General features: G+C 42.4%; 1 protein-coding gene across 1 annotated transcript in view; it reads left to right on the forward strand.

Moving 5' to 3' along the window:
* Nucleotides 1-415: 415 nt before the first annotated feature.
* LOC147700985 (phospholipase A2 inhibitor and Ly6/PLAUR domain-containing protein-like) overlaps nt 416-22,715 on the forward strand; it is a 52,684-nt gene continuing 30,384 nt past the window's right edge. Inside the window, exons 1-3 of the mRNA XM_086929287.1 lie at nt 416-560; nt 5,688-5,837; nt 14,011-14,157. Of these exons, the coding sequence (XP_086785413.1) occupies nt 416-560; nt 5,688-5,837; nt 14,011-14,157 (442 nt within the window). The remainder of the gene's footprint in view (nt 561-5,687; nt 5,838-14,010; nt 14,158-22,715) is intronic.

Here is a 22,715-nt window from a genome sequence, read left to right on the forward strand (position 1 = left end):
AAAGAGGTGGGCAGGACAGTCGTCAAGCTAGCAGTGTGTTGGAGAGTTTGCCCTCCTTCAATATATCTCACATGCTACCCTCCGCATGTCTTGTTGCACTGTTTCTGTCTCTCACTAACCTCAGCCATGCAGCCTAACATTCCACACAGACAAGGGAAAGTGTCACCCTCACCCACACCATTAAACAAAATATAAAGAAGAGAGTGGATGAAGTGAAAGGTCAGATGGGATTGTGCACAGGTTGTCTATTTAAATCCTGATCCACCTGATAAAGAGCCCTGAGAGGATATCAATCCTTTAAATATATGACTCAAACCCTAGGACACTTGGTGGAAACCTGTAGTCAAAGTGCATTTCATGTCCAATTATTATTATTACTATGATTATTAGTATTAGTATTATTCTTATTAATATTATGTTATTATTCTTATACTTTTTAGGAAATGCTATTCAGTGTGAATACTGCTTGGACCTAGGCAGTAAGAAATGCTCTGGTGAACTGGTGACCTGCCCCAATAATGTGAAAGGCTGCCTGTCTGCAATCAGTGAGTACAACCGTGGTAGGTGCCAGATAGTTTAAAGGATCCTCATGGTATCATGTCTATGCTCAGGTCTTTTTTTCATTTCAAAAGAATTTTATTGTTATAAAGAAGCAAATGAAGATACATATTATAAGTAAAAGTGATACAATTGGTAACAGATAGGTAGCAATCAGAAGCTGACATACAAAAATGAGTCATAGCAAATACATCCAGAGATAGAAGCAATCTGCCAAAAACAGAAAAATGAATCAATTAATAGAATATCTTGGAGCCAGATAGTTAAACGGATCCTCATGGTATCATGTCTATGCTCAGGTTTTAACTAAAATGAATCAGGAGGATTGTACTTTGAGAGCGAAGTTCATTCAGGGAAATGACGCACAATGTGATGATGCTCATGCAATGTCTGACACATACACTCTAGGAACAGATAGATTCAGCCTTTCCCAGCATCAGAAAAGGACTCAGCATCTTGGTTCTCAAGCAAGAAAGACAGATGTGCATTCATTAAATGCTAAACTACTCCCTCCTGGTACTATCAATAACCTCAGGAAAACAGCATATTCGTCCCAGTGCAGGATAAACCTTAAGGAAAAAATATCATATCTCACGTTCCATGCTGCCATTAGCTGAGCTCCACAAAATACAATTTTAGTTCTTGGTCAAGATGAAGCCTATGCATGTGTTAGTGCTGCAGCAATGAACCCATGTGATTATTAGAAGAAGGAGCTTGTATAGTTTCAGAAATGTGGCCCACACGCTTACAGTTAGCAGGCGACTAATCAGCGGTGAACATGCAATGAGCAAGCATACCAGGGCTGCTGCAAGAATTGATGGGCCGGGTGCAGAGTCAGTCCCATGTCAGGCTACTGCTACATCATGTCAGCCTCCCTTATTGCTAAGCTCTAGGTGGGGTCCAATCAACTGCACCACGTCAATACTAAACCCAGCGCCTCAAAGGCACAGGCCTGTGGTGAAAATATCTTTTTCTACCTATTGCCTAATATGGATCAGTCTGCGAGGATAGCTGTGTTTTATCTAGAATGCCTAGTTCTTCTCAGCTGCATGTTAAATATTATTTTTATTTAATCATTTATTTGCAATCAAGTTCTTCACTTCCACCTTAAATTTGTGACATGTACTGATTTCAAATCGATAGCTCAACATTTTCCATTGTTACTTTGCCTACACGCTCTAGTTAAACAATTTATCTAGTGTAATGTAACCAATACTCTAGATTAAAATATTATTAAATATTTCGGAAAATGCAACTGTTTGAATCTCAAAAAATTGCAGAATTATATTTCTCCATACAATTTTTCAACCATTATGGTTTTCAGATATTACTGGCCCATTCCTACTTTTTCCAGACTTCTAAAAAAGTAATCCCTTACAAATGGCAGAACTCTTTCTCAGGATTTAGTGAGAGTGCAACACCTTTCCCTGGGTCAGCCGCCTTGTGTCACAAACAACTGGAGAGAACAGAGTATATTCAGGGATCTATGAAGTACACACCATGTCCCAAACCTGTGAATTATTCATCAAAAAGTAATAGTTAAGCATTACTTCGGCAGTTGGTAGCCTGGGTTTGGGTAGGAAAGCCTCTTCAGCTGCAGGAGCCTCTTCAGGTCAGAATTAGAGAGGCAACCCAAAAAATGAAGCAAAGATATTTGAAATGTCAGCAAACTATGTGAGAGGAGTATTGCTATCATCATCAGTGGAACTGTGGACCAATCTTCAATTTTTTTTCAATTGTGTAGGGACCTGCTTTTCGTCTTGCTCTTAATGCACCCACTAGAAAAGGGTGTATTCGCCTCTGGATGTGTGGAAAGTGTTTTGAGACCAAACTACTTCTCCAAGGCTTGACCTGGTATAGGTTCATGTCAAATTCATGATTTCTAATTCTGTGGAGGGTCTATTCAGATTTACATTTTAGTTTAGCTACAACAGGGTCTCATGATGATGTCCTCTAGGTAGGCCTTTCTGGCCATCCAGAGTGTGTGCATGAATGACTGATAGCCCATAATTCAGTCAAACAGAGCACAGTTTATAGGATCTTGGAGGAAGACACAGAAAAATCAGAGCATACAAAAAAGCACTCTATTCAAAGGCATAAAAGATCAGAGTTGTGGCAGAATCGGAGGAGTAGCTATAAGCAGTTTTATGGCAAAGGGGTAATCCAATTCCTAGAAAGGTAAACTGCAATAAAAGATCCTGCAAGTTTGACCAGCTGATGGTAGTCTTGAGAAGTGTAGTCCAGCTGCCCTTCAATGTGTTGGAGAGTCACAATCCAGGATGAACAGTGTTACGCAGAAATTCAATGAACAGAGATGTACTGTTGCATAAATCGTGGTATATAGCTGCCAGTACAGTGGCCATCAATATAGTTACTTAAAGCTTGCATTCTGATATATAGTGCATGAAGAGGTTTTACATGTAGAAAGCAAGTTCCATCAAAGAATTTCTGCAACCATCAGCAAATATCATTAAATGGTCTAAAGATGTCCTGTGGTAGTGTACAGTGCAGATATCTGCTGCACAATAAAGGGATGCTTCCAAAACAGATAATCGCTGTGCTTTTTGAATGTCAAATCACATTCAAGGTCCTTTGAGAACCCTAAGACCTTTTCTGACACAAACATTTTGAACTGAGAACCATTACTAGTCTCCACATTCCAAGTTGGCTGCTGCATTGTTCCTAAAAGCACTGAGGTACTGACTTCTGCCTTCAATCCTCACTAATTGTATTAACTTAAATGTCCACTTTATTGCTACAGAAAGCAAAACTTAGTTCGAATTAGAATCAACATTCTTTAATAAATGCAATAATGCAATGTGCATTTAACAACTGAGATGTCACAGCACAATTAAAACTAGTCAAATGAATAATGACAAGTCATAATACATAAGGAAGCCAGCACCAAGACCTCTCTTTTAGGACAGCAGAATGTCCTCCAAAAATAGCACATCTTTTAGAATGTTGATGACAAAGAAGGCACATAATCTCATAGCATCTTTTATGTAGTAAGGTAACGTTAACATGTAACTTGTGCATGAAACCAAAACAACTGCTAAAAAAAATATTTACTGGACAGTAACATGGGTAATGCAATTCACTACAATGCACTGTGTATTATTACTAGCACATAAACTGATGCTTAACTCATATTTGTGTAAGGTTGCAGAAGCACATCAGTTGTTACTACAAGTACAGAGATAAACTGGGGCTGGAGCTGAATGTCAATGATTTTCTGAAAACTAAATGAAGACAAATTGTTGTGCACAACATTTAAACATGCACTTTTCAAAATGTGGCCTTGTACTGGATATGATAACTGAACTAACCTGTGCAGTAAAACGCGCTTTTTCTGATGAAAACTATTTTTTGACAACAGTGAGATCTGGACATCACCGTAGGTGGATGATGCACTGTTGCTCTTGATCTAAGAGGATGTCTTTTGATCCTCTATCTGATGAGAGTAAGAATAACGGATCACAGTGCAGTATTTTCGATCCTTATTTTGTCTGCTCTCTCCAATGTTCTGGATAGAAATCTAGAGAACTATGCATTACATCTAATTCATATTGCACAATTGGAAGTGCATTTACTCATGTGATTACTACATACGTGTTTTCAGTTGTGTATGGGTTTTATCATATTTATGAGTGGGTACCAATGTGTGTCAGAACTTTTTGTAATCTAGTTTTGTTTTGTTTTTGATCACCTGTGTTCCCAGTCTATTTGTGGCAGCCATCTTATCAGGGACATCCTGCTAGTGGTCATATGCACCATCCTTGTGAGATGGTGCTGTGCAGTATGTAGCCCAATAGCTATAATCAGACTATCACAAAGGGGCTCCAAAGTGCTATAACTTCATAGTTCAAAATAGAAAAGAAGGTAGAAGAAGGTAACCAATGATAATAGAAAGAAAGGTGTCTTGCATCACATAAAATATCATGCACCACATTACGTCTGTTTCCAAAACACACTCACAAGAACTATACATTTTGGTGTTTTGAATGAGCAATGGTATTTTTGAATGAGGAGGACCTGTAGTAAAGGCAGGGCCCTGCTTTCAACCATTGCTATGTTAGCAAATGTAAACGCCATTTTACCTTTTTGCTGCTTTTGCGCACAACAGTGCATGTAACTGTTGTTGTAAGTTAGACTGATTGAATTTCTTCGCATGAGAACGGCTTGTTTTCAACTTCCCTAGACTTACATTGCGACCTTAGTCTGCACAGTGAGTACAGAAGCCTCCAAGGTAACCATAACAATGTTAGCTGTTATTCGGTCTGATCGGCCCACGCTCTAGTCACAGCATGCACACAGCTGCAGCTAACTGAAATTCTAGCGCCTTTAATATTGCACTGCATGCATGATTAGGGCACTTGGAGAAAATCCTCTTCCAGAGAGAGAAAGCGTTTGCAGTTCTGTTATTATAAAACCTAGTTCCTAGCTGGGGAAGGTGTTTCATAAGCCCCTTTAGGACCTGTTTCCACTATCATTATAACGTGATTTCTCCCTTTCTATTTTATGGAATTGTAACAATGCTGATCGTATTATTTTTATTCACGTGCCTGCTTATGTTAGCAAAAATATTGCATCTTAGGGAACATCATTAAAATGAACATTTTAAACTTTTCCGTGTCTCGATTTACTCACGTTGTGGACTAGTATGAGAATGAAAACAAAAGAGTGTTCTTGATTCCCACTATTCCTGAGAGTATCCTAAGTTGCATGTTCTGGGTTGACTAATCATTGGTAACTTTGCTATAGGACAGAGAGCTAATGAGACACGGATGCTAGTCGGTTAGGGGTTCTCGGTAGTGAGGTGAGTTTTTTGGTCCACCACAATTCACTGAGGCCCTGAGTCTCTGTGCACAGTTTTGTGTATGAACAGAATACCCTCAACAGACTCTGCACAGGACTTTTCACGCTTAATGAGTATGTGACATAATAAAAAGCAAATTATCTACCTGAGACACATTTGCTATAAAGTTCTGGTCTCACCTTGAGGTTTGCGTGTCGCTATCAGGAAGAGTCTGCCTGTTGTGATGGCCATGGAAGGTGATGCCCTGAGGTTGATTTGGTCAGTCTGAATTGCATATACATGCTGTTTGTGTTCTTCTTTTCATATTCAGGGGGTGTGACCTCAGTTTTTACTTCCTTCAAGAATTGCTCAGCTTCGAGAAACAAGAACACCTTATACCGGAGTGCAATAAGACAAAGCTTTTATCAGCTGAAAGTTGAAGTCTGCCAAACAAATCTCTGCAGCAAAAATCCTCTTCAATGTGAGCATTTAGTCTTTATGACATTCTCTTCTCTAACATTTGCATTTTCCCTCTCTCTATTTCCCTTACCTTTATCTTTGCCCCAACTTAAAAAAAAAAAATCCTGGCTCCTGGCTATGATCACTTGTTACATATTACTTATTGGTCGGCCTTAATGTCTCTGTCAGCAAGCTAACTTCCAACAATCTCTAGTTCCTACTATCTTTGCCAGCTCTATAACCCTCATGTTCTCTTTTTTTCCAATTTAAACCAGATGACTTGAATTCGATAATGCATGATTGTCTTGTCTTATTACCAAAGTTTTGCAGTTTCGTAGTTGTGTTTTTTTGGCTTTTATAGAAGGCTTTTGTAATCTTAGATTATCACAGCAGGCAGGTATGCTGCTGTACTTACTACTGTCATCTGTGAGAAGATTTCTTTAGAGAAGGAAGCAGATCTTGTGGGAAATCACTCCCTAGTTCCTTATACCTCAATCGTTTTGCTGACAAATGTGGCTTTGCTCTGCTCTGCATCTGTGCCATCCTCCCCAGCCCAAGAGCATTCAAATGAATAAATGAATCAAACAGTACATGTAGCATGCGCTTATCACCCCAAGGGCTATCCAGGTGCTGTGTGAAGTGGAGCTACTCAAACAGCCAGGTTTTGAGTCCACTCCTGCATTTGACGAAGGAGGTAGTGGGTTGGAGATGGAAGGGGAATTTATTCTAGGCTTCAGCTGCAAGGTGGGAGAAAGGGCGTCCTCGGGTATGATGGATGTGGAGGACGGTGGCGAGGGGCAGGGAGGCAGACCACAAGTTTCTGGTGGGCTGTTGGAAGATTAGGCGGTTTTACCAGTATTCCTGTCCTCTGTTATTGAGGGCTTTGAAGCCCTGCGTGAACAGCTTAAAGTAGCATCTCTTCTAGACAGGAACACAGTATAGGTTATGGAGGTGGTGGTGATGTGGGGTCTTCTGTGCAGGTTCAGGATAATTCTTGCTGCTGCATTCTGGATTGTTTAGAGGTGCTTGAGGAGGAGGGTGATGGTTCCGGCGTAGATGGCATTCCTCTAGTCAAGTCAACTGTTGAAGTGGGCTTGAGTTATAGTTCTTCTGGTGTTGGTTGCGAATCATAGGAAGAGTTTATGGAGCATTCTGAGGGTGTTCAAGCAGGTTAAAGCAACCAAGTTGACCTGTCGTGTCATGGAGAGCTCGCTTTTGAAGATGATTCTAAGGTTGCCAGCGTGGGTGGTGGGGATGGGATCTGGTTTAAGGGTAGAGGGCCACCTGGAACCAGCACATGGTGAGGGTTTCCAAAGAAGAGAACTATGGTTTTGTCAGTGTTGAATTTGAGACAGTTGGCTCTCATCCAGTCGATAACATCTGTCATGGCCTTCTGGAAGTTTGCTCTGGTATTGTCCAAACAGAAGAGATTATGTTGAGTCTGTGTTTGTGAGCGATGGGTGCCAGTGGAGTCATGCAGAAATTGAACAGTGTGGGGCAGAGTGAGGATCCCTGGTGTATGCCACAGAAGATTCTGTTTGGGTCACAAGTGTACAGTACAGTGGGATACAATTCTCTTAGTGTGTCCTGTGAGAAAAGATGATAGCAGCTTGAGGGCATTGCTGTAGATGCTGATGTGTTCTAGTCTTTGGATGAGGAGGTGGTGGGAGATAGTATCAAAGGCCACTGACAGGTCAAAGAGGATCAGGGCTGCTGGCTCGCCGTGGTCAAGAATTGCTCTAATGTTATCCGTGATGGCTATAATAGTGGTTTTTGGGCTGTGGTTCAAGCGGAAGCCAGATTGGGAGGGGTCGAGCAAATAGTTGGAATCTAGGTAGTCTGTGAGTTGGCTGTTGACTGCTTTCTAAACTACCTTGGCTGGGAAGGGGATGAGCAATATGGGGCGTTGTTCTTGAGGTTGGATGGGTTCACTCTGGGATTCTTCAGAGGGAATTTCATTTCAGCGTGCTTCCAGGTTTCTGAAGGTGGTGGAGCTGGACACTGAGTTGATGCTGCTGGTGAGTGGGGGTCTGATTTCTTTGTGTCTGAGGTAGAAGGTGTGGGGGAGTGAAGGCTGGTCAGAGGTCCAAAATGGATGGAGGATATGATAGATGTTGTGCTTGTGGTGCAGTGAGGTATCCAGTCTGTCAGGATGTAGGGTGGGAGATTGGTGGGAGGAGCAGGGAGTTCCGGCTGTGGTGATTGGTGTTCAAAGTTGTTGTAGATGTTGGCAATCTTGGTGTGAAAGAATTTGGCACGTGAGTTGCAGAGGGACTGGGAAGGCTGAATGGCCGAGTTGGTCTCTTAGGGGTCTTCAAGGTGGAAATTGAGGTCGCTGAGGAGGGGGTAATGTCTGGATTCCAATCTGAGGGGGTAATGATTTCTGAAACGGTGTTGCAGAAGTACAGTCAGGGTCCAGGTGATCTGTAGGTAAGGATACCTCCGACGGTTGAATTGGCGTTCATATGTAGTTGGTAGTTGAAGTGTTCCATATCGGGTGAGAGGGGATCATCAGAACATACGGTGAACCTGATGGTGTCCTTGTGGATGACAGCAATTCCTCCTTCTGACCTGCCTAGCCAGTCTCTGTAAGTCATTTTGTAGCCTCCCAGCAAGTTACTTAATTCCTCTGTTGAGTGCACTAAGAACAGCAAGGGTCCTATGGGACATAGTCTCATGACCCTACATCTTCCACTTTGTGAAATAAAAAGTATAAACATCAGTCACATTATATTTTCTTCAATAAGTCATTGAGGTGCTCGCACTAGTTGGCCAGGTCAAAAGGTATGAGATGGTTAAGAGGTACTCTGACCAAGCACTTATGGAACATGTTCTGATGCTTGATGTGGACTGTTAGACTGGATTGCCTCATTCATAATTGTTAGAGCTGACAATTGTCAAGGTTGGTGCTTGAAGTGTGATGTGTGATGGACTTTCCGAGACGATGTGCCATCACCGCTAGACAAGGCCCTATACACCTTCATTGAAAACTGTTTCCTGGGCTAATCGACACCAATTAGGGTATGTTTTCATTTAGCAATTTCAAGAAGTGTCTGTGACCCAAATGTTATCAGCATTCAAGGATCATGCTATTGTCCCCTGTGGCAGGTTTGTTTTCGATGGCTCTCCCAAATAGCAAGGTGGCAGGGTCAGTTGTGGAGTGAGGAGTTGAACAATGCCCACAGAGGGCCTAACACAGGGCTTTATTTTACTCAATCCCCTCCATCAATGCTCATTAAAGTACCCATAAATCATTCCCAAACAGCATTGGCTTGGGGCCACAGAGGTGTACTGTTTTGATGCTTGACATTTAGTCTGGCTAGAAACTCCTTGAATTCATTGCTATTGAAAGACAGATCATTGTCAGATCTGAGACGGGCGGGGATACCTCACGCTGCAAAGATCTCATCGAGCCACTTGATTATCTTGCCATGAGTTATTGATTTATTGATGATATCTCCTCTACTAAAGGAAAGTGTTAATACTCGTCAATGACTACTATGACATGTCGGTTTCTGAAGGGCCCAAAGAAATCAAACGCACCTCTTTCCCAAGCCTGTGCAGGAACGTCAGACATTGTCAAAGGATGCTGCTCCCTTTTGGGGAAAGGCAGTTGCAGAGGTGATGCTCTTTTAGTTCCCTCACAACTTGCTCATCTAGACGTGGGAACCACACTCGGTCTCCTAGAACTCTTTAGATGGCTACATGCCACAATGTCCTTCTTGGGCTAGTTCAATGTATTAGGTTCTTAGGTATCACTGTTCTCGAGCCCCTCACACCTTCATTGGTCATGCACATTTAAACATTTTTGAAATTCAAAATTTTCACCAAAAGGTCAAGCACTGTTTTTCCACATTGAGTTGAAAGTATCGATAGGGCTTCAGGTTGGCTAGATCTCAAAATGACATTTATTCACTCTTCATCTGTTTTGGATGTGTAACTGTGTCGATGTAGCAGTACTCGTGAAAAGTAATCAGCAGGGTTCTAATCTTTACCCATCATGTGTACATTTGTATAGTAATACTCTTGCAGTCACAACCCCCACCTCTCAATGCGAGGGGGCATATTGGCAGTATGGTATCCAAAAATAGTGAGCAGTGATTGGTGGTCTGTAATCGTAGTGAAATGTTTCCCCCATAGAAACACATTAAAATGTTTGCAGGCCCACACTATAGCTAGACTCGCCTCTTTCTGAGACTGGTCACATTCTGTGTCAGACTGGATTTTATTGGCATGGGCCACAATATGACTCTGAGCAGTCAAATAACCGCTAGGTTGAGCAAGGATTGCCCCCAACCCCACCAGGTTCATATCTACTGTGATGACAGCCTGTAACTTGAGGTCAAAATAGGCAAATCTTGGTTACATTCTGAATTGCATGTTGTATTCTTTTGAAGCTTTGATCACATTCAGCAGAGCACTGGAAAGGGACACTTTATTTTGTCACGTTTCCCAATGGAGCACTCATAGTAACAAAGTAACAAATGTAGCATGAGCAATAACTGGCCATTCAAGGAGCTCTGCATGGTGACATCCTATGGGGTGCTAATAGCAGACAGTGCTTGCACTTTATCTTGGTCAGAGAATGTGTGCTCAAATAATTAAAGTTTGGTTTTGTGAAACTTACACGGATCTGCATTCAGAGTGAGACCTGCATCAGCAAGTAAATGGCACACTTGTGTAAGAGCTTTGTCATTCTCATTTTGTGCTGCTCCAAATAGCAGCATGTCATCATCGTAATTAAAACCATGCATAACAGGTTGAATTATTTGACGTATGCCATCCTTAAATATTTCTGCAGCAGACGACATTCCAAACCTCAGCCTTTATTACCTGAACAAACCAACATGAGTTGAAAAAGTAGCTCTGTACCTATGGTTTTCTCCCACCTCGAGTTGGTATCTCTTGCTCAGGTCAAGATGGGAACAGACTTTGGCACTGTTGAGCCATATGATAATTCCAGCTATGTGTGGACCAGGATGTCTTTCTCTATCGATTGCTTTGTTAGCTTGGGGTACAGCAACACAGATGTGCACTGCGTATCCACTGTCCTTTTCTGGCACCACCACTATTGGCGAAAACAAAGGCGTAGGACTGTTCGAGTGCTCAATGGCCAAAAAAGGCCATAAAAGCACACAAGGTAAAACAATTGTACCAAAGACATAGAGAAAATACAATACGCTTTACAAAAAAAGCTGTAAATACCTAGCAGGTCCAGTGAACATGAATACAAATGTCTAAGACTTTTACACGAGAAAATAAAACTCACTATTAAAAAAATGGAATACTGAATATGGTTGGGGATGTAAAAATCAGCAGATAAAGTGTAAGTGTGCCAGTGCATTGGCATGATCAAAAAACATCAGGTTCAAGCCCTACAGTTTTCCTTCATGAAATAAATACTAATAATTTCCATGGGACTCAAATTAGATTCAGACTTGCTGGACCATAGGTATCTTCTTCCTGAGTCTTACTGCTCCCGAAAAATAACTTGCAATCCCGAAGCAAACCAAGGGAGAAAAAGCATTTGTAAATACAATAATGCAGGCCTTACTTGAACAAAATGTCTAGATCTAAGCAGCGGAAGGATAATTTTTTTCCGCAAAGTGCCCGAAAATGTGCAAAAAAATATAAAATGCAAGGTGTCCTGCTCAGAGAAATTGTCAATTGGACATGTATTTAAGGCAGCTGACTTCAAGAAGCCCTTGCGAAAGATTAATAACCAGTGTATACAATTAAATCTAAATCTTGTTAGTAAGAAGCGATGGTGAACATTGTTAAGAAGGGACTAATAGGGCTGCACCTGCAAGCTTAAGCTCAGTTTAATATATTTTCTCACCGAGGGCTTAGCAAGTTCCATACCCTCCCTTTCTTCCTGCTGCCTAGCCAGAAACAGATGTGTAATGTTCCCAATGCCACTAAGGCGTAAAGGCCTGTGGTTCATATACAAATCAGGGCAACGTAGCTGCCTCATCTATTCCATGATGTACCTTAACGAAGAGCCCCCTCAAGTGTAGTACAGTTCGGTATTACAAGGTAACTTAAAGTAGGAGCTAGACTTAACCAGATTCTCATCCAACGCATTAAGGGCGTGACTGCGATAGGATCTGAAATGTATCTTAGGCCAAGCCCCTTGTGCATCAGGATGGCAGGGGTGCAGGGGTGTGGGGGGGACGGCAAGGATTCTAAGCATACATTTGTTTTCCACTATCTGCAAGTCTCTCACATCCTTGTCCCGCCACACATTGCATCCATACATGGCCATGGGATATATTTATCTCTAAATCCCTTCATCAGGGCAGGTACAGGCTTAGCCCCTAATCTCTCTGAAGTCCATGGTTGCCCCCACTGCCCTTGCCAAACATTTGTGTGTGCTTTTTGGGCAACCCACGACCCTCTGTTATCAAACAGCACACCCGAGGAGGGGAAAGTTGAAACATTTGATAGTTCTGCCCCTTTAGACTAACTTACACCTAACAACCTTCTGAGTAGCGATCATCATGGTATCAGATTTAGAAAAAAGGATTTTTTTAAAGACCTACAGCAGTTCTGGCAGGCAACACTGTGTTGTCGGTGTAGAGATGTGCAGCAGTAGATTTGGAGCCTTATTATATCTCATCTCAGCGGTAATGTTAGCAAAGGTCGGAGTGTAGAAAAACCACCAAATATTCGTCCATGCCCAGATCCAGGAGGATAGACCGCAGCTTGGGTCTCTTGATGCAGGCAAATGCCGAAGTTAGGTCTAAAAATGAGATATGCAGGGATCCCCCTTAGCTAATGTTTATTTCTCAACCACCGGTTGTAAATTAGGCAGCAAAACAAATTCGAGGTGCAGCGCCCGCTGGCACCCCACGTGCTGCTGTTCGCACAGATTTTTCGGCGAGGAACAAGTTCCCAGTCCTACAGATCAGCACGAGCAGCGTGACACGCTGACTTCCAGCTGATCGCAGAGCTATGCTGAATCACGCAGAGTTTTCGTGTAACTGAGCAGAATTCCCCAGAGGGAAATTCTGCGAGTTCCGCCCACCCCGATTTAATGGCAGTTCACATTTTCTTCAATCGTTTTCTTGTTGATACTCACACTGGTAGAGAACCTGGGAGAGTTATTCTTATAAACTGGTATTAAAAAGTGAGGGGATGTTTTCTCAGCCTCCGTTTACTGGTGATTCTTATTCTTGATTGTGTGTTGCAGATGTTCCTAGATTTTTTTTGTATCAACACCTGCCCCGACCGAGCTCCAACGCTAATACTTCCATTGTCTGAAAGGTAGAGGTGGTGTAGTCAGTATGTCCTGGACCTGTCAGTATTGTGATGTCTGTTTGTGTTAATATTATATTCCAGTCTTTGCACAGCTCATTTAGATCTTGCTTTCATTCTTCTGGGCAGTGCTTCCTAAACAAGGAGTTGAGCTATGGCCTGGTCATGCACAATCTTCCGCTTGTATTAAAGACAATCAAATGTGGGTATAGTTTGCTTCTGATTCCTGTTGGGGCTGCTAGCTAAAATCGAGCTCCTTTGATAGATGATGCTCAGTACTCTTAACCTTGATAAATTTGCAGCATCTGCTTTTCTGTTGTTTTTGCAGATCATTTGCCTTGGCCTGAGTTTAGGGCTGCAGCCTGCAATGTATTTGTCTTGTCAACTACACACTCCTCTGATCAGGGCAAGGGTGGAACCTACCTATGCAGGCAGTGTATTTTAATGACTTTCAGGCCAGTCTCACTGGAAGGACAGTAGGAATGAGTCAGAGTCACTCACACTCAAAGCTTGTGTTAAATTTGCAACTCACTCCCCCCCATTCCTAATGGTAAAAATACTTGACCATTTCTGATCTCGTGGAAGATGGGGCAATATGAGCACTTTGAACTATGTCAGCTATTAATCTGCTATAACATGATTTAAATTGGACAATGCTGTGAACGCACACAACACTGGGAACATGTACACTCCTATCAGCTGGGGTCATGTTGCATTTACTTTCCAAACACACTATTTTTACCATTAGGACTGCGGAGGAGTGAGGTACAAATCAAGCACAAGTTTTAAATGTGATTTACAGCAGGACATTTGTGACTCACCACAAAACGACAGTTTGGCAAATGCTGCTCTATGGAATATATATTGCATATTGAGACAGGTGTATGGAAAACCCTAAGAATCAACAGAGATCTGCTTTCCCTTTATGTATTGTACAGTTCCGCCCAAAAACAACACTCTGAATGGAGTGCAGTGTCCCACCTGTGCTGTGACGGGTGCCCTGACCTGTGAGTCCGAGGGATTTGTTGAATGTGTTGGGGAGATGACCAACTGTATCCACATGGGAGCAACATTATATCGCTCAGGTAGGTGCCTCGAAATAGAGGTGATTTTTATATTCCTTTCCTCTTGATCTCAATTTGCTGAGAATAATTGATTGCACAGTAGTGATATATGTACAAATCCACACCATTAATCTTCACATACTCATCACCTTTTGTACAAAGTGGTACCTAATGCTTTGGTCTAACTATGACCTTCCAAGATATTATTAAAGGCCACTTAAAAAAGAGTGAGAAGTACCAGCTATAGCTAGTTTCTGTATATCACTTAAACCGTGAAGGTGTCTCTACCACAGGGGCAGCCTTATACATATTTTGTCTGAAATGTAGGATTGAGGAGTTTGGTCTTTAAAGTTGTTGATGTGGGTTGTATGACTAAACAACTACCACTTAAACAACGAATGCCTAAACCACGAAGGCTAAATCACCACCAAAAGCCAAGCCACTACGTACTGTACAACAAATTACTAAACCACGAAAATGTATAATTTTTCATATTACCGAATCTACCAGTCAAGGGGTCAATTGAAACAGTCTGTTAAAGATGGTCACTTTTAATTCTTGATTCAAAAAAAGAATCAACAGTTCATTGAAAAGAGAAATACAGACAGGAAGCCAAATTCAAGTACTGCTTTTCGTAATGGTGAGACATGCGTATATGGAATTTGTTTAGCAATTTTGATGTCCAATGAAGGGCTGTCAATGACTACGATTAAAGTTTACTCAAAGTTTTCCTCATTTATCCTTTTGGATAAGAACTGTTGTCTTGGGTGTTCCACAAAATCCCCCTCTCCTTCTATTTCATAGGTGCTTTGAAATTATGTCAGCCAGACGGAATCAGGGTTTAAGGCTTATTCAATTTTCACAGCTGAGTCATATTCAGCCTCCTATTTTTCAGATGGTATTTTCATCTCTCTTCTAATGGATTTCCTCTACCACCCGTAAGGTTAAAACACGTATTTGCGAACATCGTAGCAACATTAGATGTCGCAAAACAGCTACTAAAATGAGTGAGCATTTCCTACAGCAAAATCACACACCCAACAACCTACATTGGACAATCGTTGAAAAAGTCACTACCAACAAGAACACTGCCAGCGTTCTTTTTGAAAAGGAACAACGTTGGGTTTATAGATTAGGAACCCACCTAACAGGTCTTAATGACCAGATTCCATGGTCCTCTATATTAAGACGTTAGTGTCTCCTATCTTGAACCCATGAGCACTTGACAATCAGCTGGTGATCAATCCCCCCCCCCCCTTCCCCACACCCTTTAGTGTAACTTCATTGGTCAAGATACCATTCTGGCATACCTGAAACTAACTAGTCCTGCTAATTTATAATCTTTATTGTTCTGTTTTGTCTTTGTAAGTCATGCTGCTCCCTACTCTGGAAAGAATAATTTTTCCTCAAAATAATTTTTCTATAATTAATTGAATTTTTAAACTCTCCAAATCCTTCACGAAGTATACTACTTCAAGAGAATTGTTTACCACACATTTCTCGTCGTCCTTGTGCCATTCAAACTGAATTGGCAAACAGGCTTCGCTCTGCCGATATCCTCATTCACCTCCACAGTGCGCTTGCGTTCCAGACCTCGTTCTGGTACACGCAAGCGCGATTGGCTGACAATCCAAGCCTCAACCTGGCTTCAACACGGGATTAGTTGCTGCTGCCCCGACCGCGCCCACACACCGGCCGGTAGCCTTCTTTAGCGTTTCTCTGCTTCCTCGAGACCATCCACGAGGTCCGGTTGCAGGAGACGTTAGGTACCGAGCGGGTGCAGGGCGTTGCGGGCGTAAGAACAGCCTCCATCTTCTACTACTGAGCTAAGTAACTGGCTCTCTTTACGTTTCTATCCATAATTTCACCATATCTCTGTCCTTTTGTAGGGTGTGCCATTGTCGCCCCACCCACCTCCCGAGACCTATGGGGCGTGGATCCTATTCTGTACAAGTGAGAATCAGTGGCTACCAGGTAATCAATACCTTTAAGGTATACACACTCCCACGGGCCTCAACCGTCTGGCCAATTGATCGTAATTCACTATAGTTACAACCACTGTCTGATAGTTTATCGGACAATTTTTCTTGCCATTTCGCATGCTAAAAGCATCATTTCATGATCTTAAACATAGCATGTATTGCACAAACGGTCACGTCTTTTTGACTAGCCAAAGCACGTCCAGAGAGTAATTCTTCCAGACAACAACAATGTTGAGATTCCTCTAACTATTTGTTTGTCTTTTGTGTTTGTATGTCTTTGTTTATTCCAGACTATACAGGTTCCTCTAAAACAGAGGTAATCCCCACTAATTGATGGTTTGTTCACATTTTTGCACCATTTTTACACATTGAATTTTAACTTTCACGTCCTCTGGTAGGGTAAACCTTAGCGCACCCACACCGCAGAGGTACACAAAATACATGGTCCTGAAGAAAGCCCAGTAACTATACACATAAGGGCTGAAACATGTCGACTCCACCTTGAGTGGAAATAACCAATACATTAATTGGTACATTTCCCAACACATATTTTAACCTTGCCAGGCTGACCGTTCAATAAAAAAAAAATTCTGGTACAGCTTATGACAATTTTAACTTCACATATTTTTCACATCACTGTCACAAACAAAAACCTGCTCCGCAGTAACCTGGTGTTGTAGCACACCAGGGAAGCATTTGGCTTCTCCTGGTGGCCCCGACGATGAAGCATGTCACCACCCAGGGTGGTGAGTGAGGGCTTCTAATAAATCCCTGCAAGACTTCCAATGTGAACCTTATAGTGTGGAGAAGTGTGGCTCACTGATTAGAGGAGGCAGACCTGGAAGCAGAGGTCAGCCCGGGACCAGGGTTCAATTCCCGGCTCGGTGGGTTCTTGAGTCCTAAAATGTCCATGGACTCGACAATTCTCGCTCCGGTGCCTACTCGATTCACGGGTTCACACTTTGCGACTCTGGGCAATAGCTTGCTTAATCTCCACAACGGCCCCTCGCGGCGGGATGCCTGGCTTTCACCTTGCGGATACCCTGCTGGGGCTATCTCACAGGGGAATACCAGGACAGGTTCCCTAAGCAAGCGCTTAGAAACCGCTCGGTGATTTGCGCTATATAAATTCCTGTACATTTACATTTACATAGAAAGATCTTCATCTCTGAACCTGTGCTATTTCTTTGTGTTATCTGTTGACACTCTCTCGTTGTTTACCTACAATTTCCTGGGGGACCGAGGGTGTCCCTTCTTCCCTCTCTCTCTTGTTGTTACTATTGATTTAGCAGCGCACAGCTGTGAGAGCTGATCAGCACTGTGGTCCTTGAACCCATATTGCTTTTTTTGCTATTATGCCCTACCTTTCATTAAGGATGGGGAACCTAGGACTCACCTACACTGAGGAAGAGATAGATGCCTTACTTGCTGATCCTAATCTCTTTGCTGACCCGGCAATATCACAAGCCTTTTCACACACCTCAGAGAGGAAGTCGCTTACAGAACAAAAACGTGACCGTATCAGAACAATATTACATATTTGACAACAAACACTGCACCGAGAGGTCTTCTCGTTACCAATGCCACACGCATATTCCTTAATGATGCAACTATTCGAAAAGAATGGGCGATGATAGCCTGGCACTGCACTCTGGACTGGCTGGTCCTGATAATAAAAACCGCACTACGCCTCTCAGAGGCCCTCCTGGTAGAAATCCAAAAAACAGAGTCACATTTCAAAACAACAATAACTGGTTATAAAAAACGTCTGGATGAAATCAACAAAGAAATGACCGAATACAAAGACTCACTGCCGCAATCCAAAGTTACAAAATTTCAAAAAGATCTCAAAAATTTGAGTTCAAGAGATTCCAACAAATCAGAGGATTCTGATAGCAATTCCTCAACCGGTAGTAATAGCTCAAACTACCAAGGGCAAAAACAGAAGGGCCGACGAGGAGGCAGAGGCAGATCCAATTATTATAACTAACAGCCAAGGTGGCCCCTCTATGGTCCACCCGGGAATGGCCCGCCTCCACCTTTCTTTCAACAACCACTACCATTTACAATGATGGGTTGGAATCCTTATATGCAGACCCATTTTCCCCAGAATCAACATCAGATGCCTTTTTTAGAGAGAGGCGGGAGGGGGAGAGGAAGGAGAAGAGGCAACGACCAAGTAACTTGGGTATCGTAAGATCCCGTGGGCAACCACACCCGTAGCAAAACATCAACACCGATCGCGAGTGCACTAGGAGTTTAGTCACCAATCTTTCTGATAAAGTTCTCAGTCCAATAGAAACAAAGGTCCTGGAAAAAGGCCTTGGCTTTGTTCCGACAGCCACACCTGACAAATTCAGACTCCACTGTGAGTTGGCTGAGTTCTTTAGAAAACTTAAGCTAAAAGCTTTCTTCGAGTCTAAAGAAAACTCAACAACGGATTCCTCCTCTTTTGATACAAACTTCAGACTGAAGTCAACATTTGTCCCTCCCCCACACACGATACCACCTGAAATAGCGGCCTTTGAACAGGCAGTGTATAATTACATGGAAACCCTCCCAACGCCCAACCACTTCAAGAACTTCTCAGCCCTGGAATATCAGGCCCTTGAACAACTAAAAAATGATAAAGACATAACTATCAAGCCAGCAGACAAGGGAGGTGGTATAGTGATCCAAAATACAACTGACTATGAGCATATGTGCACAAGTCTCCGGAACAACAGGATCAACTACACTCCCTTAAACACATATCCCACACCAGATCTAAAGTCACGCATACATGACTTAGTAAAAGAAGCAGAAGACAATGAATGGATCTTAAAACATGAAGATGACTACTTGATGGCAGGTGGTACCACAGCACCATACTTTTATACCCTGCCTAAAACTCACAAAAATGTGAGTCCTCCCCCCGGAAGACCCATTGTGTCAGGGATCGGTTCACTTCTTGCGCCCTTATCAACGTTCTGCGACCATTATCTCAATACAGAACACACCCACGTATCTGAAAAACACCAAAAACCTGTTTACAATTACTGGAACCCATGACGTTTGAAGAAAACTCCATCATTCTTGTGACACTCGACATCGAGAGTTTATACACAAGCATCCCCCAGGATGATACTCTCAGAGTCTTTGGTAGAGCTCTAGATTCCATCACATGGGAATACACAACACCCAAAGAATTCATACTAAACTGTGCAACTATGGCTCTCAAAGAAAATTACTTCGAGTTCAAAGGTCAACTGTACCTCCAACGTACTGGTACTTCAATGGGCAGCACATTTGCTCCTAGCGTAGCCGGACTCTATGTCTACGACTTCGAATCCAAATACATCTTGCCCAACAACAATCCTTTTTCCTCCTCCATAGGATTATGGAGGAGGTACATTGACGATATCTTCCTGATTTGGAAGAGTGACGTCCAGTCCCTTGAACAATTCTTCATCTGGATAAATTCTCTCGATCCATATCTCAAATTTACCAACTGCTTCAACAAACAAGAAGTAGTATTCCTGGATCTAGTCATCATGGTGAGAGGAACTAATCTCAAAACCCGAACACACTACAAACCCACAGCAAAAAACAACCTGCTAGAGTTCTCCAACTTTCACCCGAGGCCTCTCAGGGAAAACCTTCCCTATGGCCAGTACCTGAGGATTTGGCGTAATTGCAGTGACACCTGTGACTACAAAATACAAGCAAATGAACTTACTGTAAAATTGAAATCAAGAGGATAGCCTACCGAAATTCTTAACAAAGGTAACAAAAGAGCTCGAAGTCAACCACGTGAAGCATTACTGGAAGAAATCACTAAAGAACCATCTAGCATACTCCTCACATGTGTTACAACTTACAGCAGTTTATCAGATGCCATGAAAAAATCGGTAAATAAACACTGGAGCATCATTAACAGCAATAAAAGGACATGGGAGAAACAACTGTTTTCTTTTAAGAAAGACAAGAGTCTCAAAGACTCTTTAGTACATACAAGACCAGACTCAGAGTGTCCAACACACCTATCGAAAGATCGATCACAGATGCCTGGGGTCTACCCCCTATAACTGGACACTACCCATGTGCAAACTGCAGTGTGTGTCATTTGACAACACCCTCTAAACAACTTTCATTGGAACCTGGAAAGACATGGGAACAAAGGACACACAGCAATTGTAATTCAAATAACGTGATCTACCTTATCACATGCCCTTGCTCAAAAAGATACGTGGGCATGACCACCCTTAAGGTTAAAACACGTATTTGCGAACATCGTAGCAACATTAGATGTCGCAAAACAGCTACCAAAATGAGTGAGCATTTCCTACAGCAAAATCACACTTAACTTCACGTATTTTTCACATCACTGTCACAAACAAAAACATGCTCCGCAGTAACCTGGCTTTGTAGCACACCAGGGAAGCATTTGGCTTCTCCTGGTGGGCCCGATGATGAAGCATGTCACCACCCAGGGTGGTGATTGAGGGCTTCTATTAAATCCCTGCAAGACTTCCAATGTGAACCTTATAGGAAGATCTTCATCTCTGAACCTGTGCTAATTCTTTGTGTTATCTGTTGACACTCTCTCGTTTACCTACAACTGCCTGGGGGACTGAGGGTGTCCCTTCTTCCCTCTCTCTCTTGTTGTTACTATTGTCCCTAGATCTCTGCACAAACTCCTGTATTTGGCTGCGATGTATTTTTTTAACTCAATAACCAGAGAGCATGGAGGACTGATTCTAATCACATCACTGAAAAGCAAAACAACAGTGCCATCTACTGGACTAACAAGCTAAATTAAAACAAATTAATATTTCTCCTTCGTAATTAAAACCAGGAAATGTAAATGTCATGGTACTTATAGAGCGCACTGTCACCAGACTGTCACCTTGCGGTGTCGCCTATTCGGCTTCCTGGCACTGATACTCATACCGCTGTTGAACCCCTCCTGGCTTTCCCTGTAAAGTGTCCACTCCTGGGCATCCCCAGGGTGAAGCCAGGCATCTTAGGGCTGTTGGGGCCAGTGTGGAGGCTAAGCAAGCTATTGCCCAGAGTTGCAGCATGGGGCCCGTGATTAGAATAGGCACTGAGGCCAGAATTAACAGGTCCGAGGAAATTGAGCCCGAGACCCCGCCGAGGCGGGATTCGAAGCCTGGTCCCTGGCCAGAACTCCGCATCAGGGTCTGCCGCTCTAACCATTGAGCCACACTCCTCCAATGTGCAAATACATTTTTTACATAATATTGCACATTCCAAAATTATTAAATATATCCAAAAATCAACATCCCGTTTCAAATGATTTTATTATTACTGCACTTGCATTTAAGATTAATTATTAATTTTAACAATTACCTCTGGTTTTAAAATCAACACCCCATTCCAAATTATTTTGTTATAATTGCACTTGCATTTAAGATTAATTATTAACATTTTGACATTTACCTCTGGTTTAGTAAGTCGTGGTTCAGGTGGTCTTTGTTCTTGTACAGTAGGGGTTAATGAGGTCGTGGTTCGAGTAAAGGTCGTGGTTAAGGATTCGTTGGTTAATACACTAGTTGTTAAGGATTCGTTGTTCTGGCTGTTTCTTGCTGATGTGCACAAGGCTGACTTACATCATTAGATACATTGGTAACGCACTATTGAATAGTATTTACGGAGAGAGCTTGGGGGCATCTTTTCAAGGACGGCGTTAACATTATCGCCGCTTTAGTGGCAGGAAACTGCAGCTAAAGCGGCGATGATGGGCTTGATAATATTCCCTTGTGAATTCTCATAGAAGCCCATGTTCACACCAGATCATGGGCTTCTATGGGAATTCACAAGGGCATATTATCAAGCCCTTTATCGCCGCTTGGGCGGTAGATTCCTGCTGCTAAAGCGGCGATAATTTTAACGCCGTTCTTGATAATATGCCCCTAATATCCTTACAAAAACTAGAAACCTCCTTACCCTTATTTAATGTGATATTTTTCACCCTTATCATTCAAATAGCACACTGGGTAAGACCTCCTCATTATGGCAGGAGGGGGACTTTCTCAATTATTGTTTTTTGTTTGTTTTTGTTGACACAAGGATACATGGCAAAGTCTGCAACATTTCTCCACAAAGACTGAACAATATGTTATGTTATGTTATGTTTTTTTTATTTTTTTATTTTTTTAATTTTTTTATTGTCCTCATTAGCCAAAAAGTCGATCCAACAATGGTCTTGTCCTCTCAGACACGAGGACCGACCCCCCCGTTGCCCCTCGGAGCCCAATGTTGAGCTCCAGGTGCCCTGAGAGTCAGCCTCAGTGTCACCAACAGAGCTTGGATGGACATACTCCCTTCAGACCAGTTCGGCCAGATGTCCCGTAGCTATACGATACCACCATATAGGACAGAGAGATTTTAGGCCTAATCATCGGACCCGGGGAAAAAAAAAACCAAAAAAAAAAAAAACCCCGGGTTGTCTAACTATCCCTCGTCCAATCAATCAAAAAGTCCCAAAATTTAAGCGATCGAGGGCTGCATGTTCTCGATAGATCCAGCCTTGATGTTGCATAAAGTGAAGACAGCCACTCTGCATGTGTTGGGGGATTTATGTTGACCCAATTT

Source organism: Lissotriton vulgaris, chromosome 7, assembly GCF_964263255.1.
Source record: "Lissotriton vulgaris chromosome 7, aLisVul1.2, whole genome shotgun sequence".
NCBI classification, from domain to species: Eukaryota; Metazoa; Chordata; class Amphibia; order Caudata; family Salamandridae; genus Lissotriton; species Lissotriton vulgaris.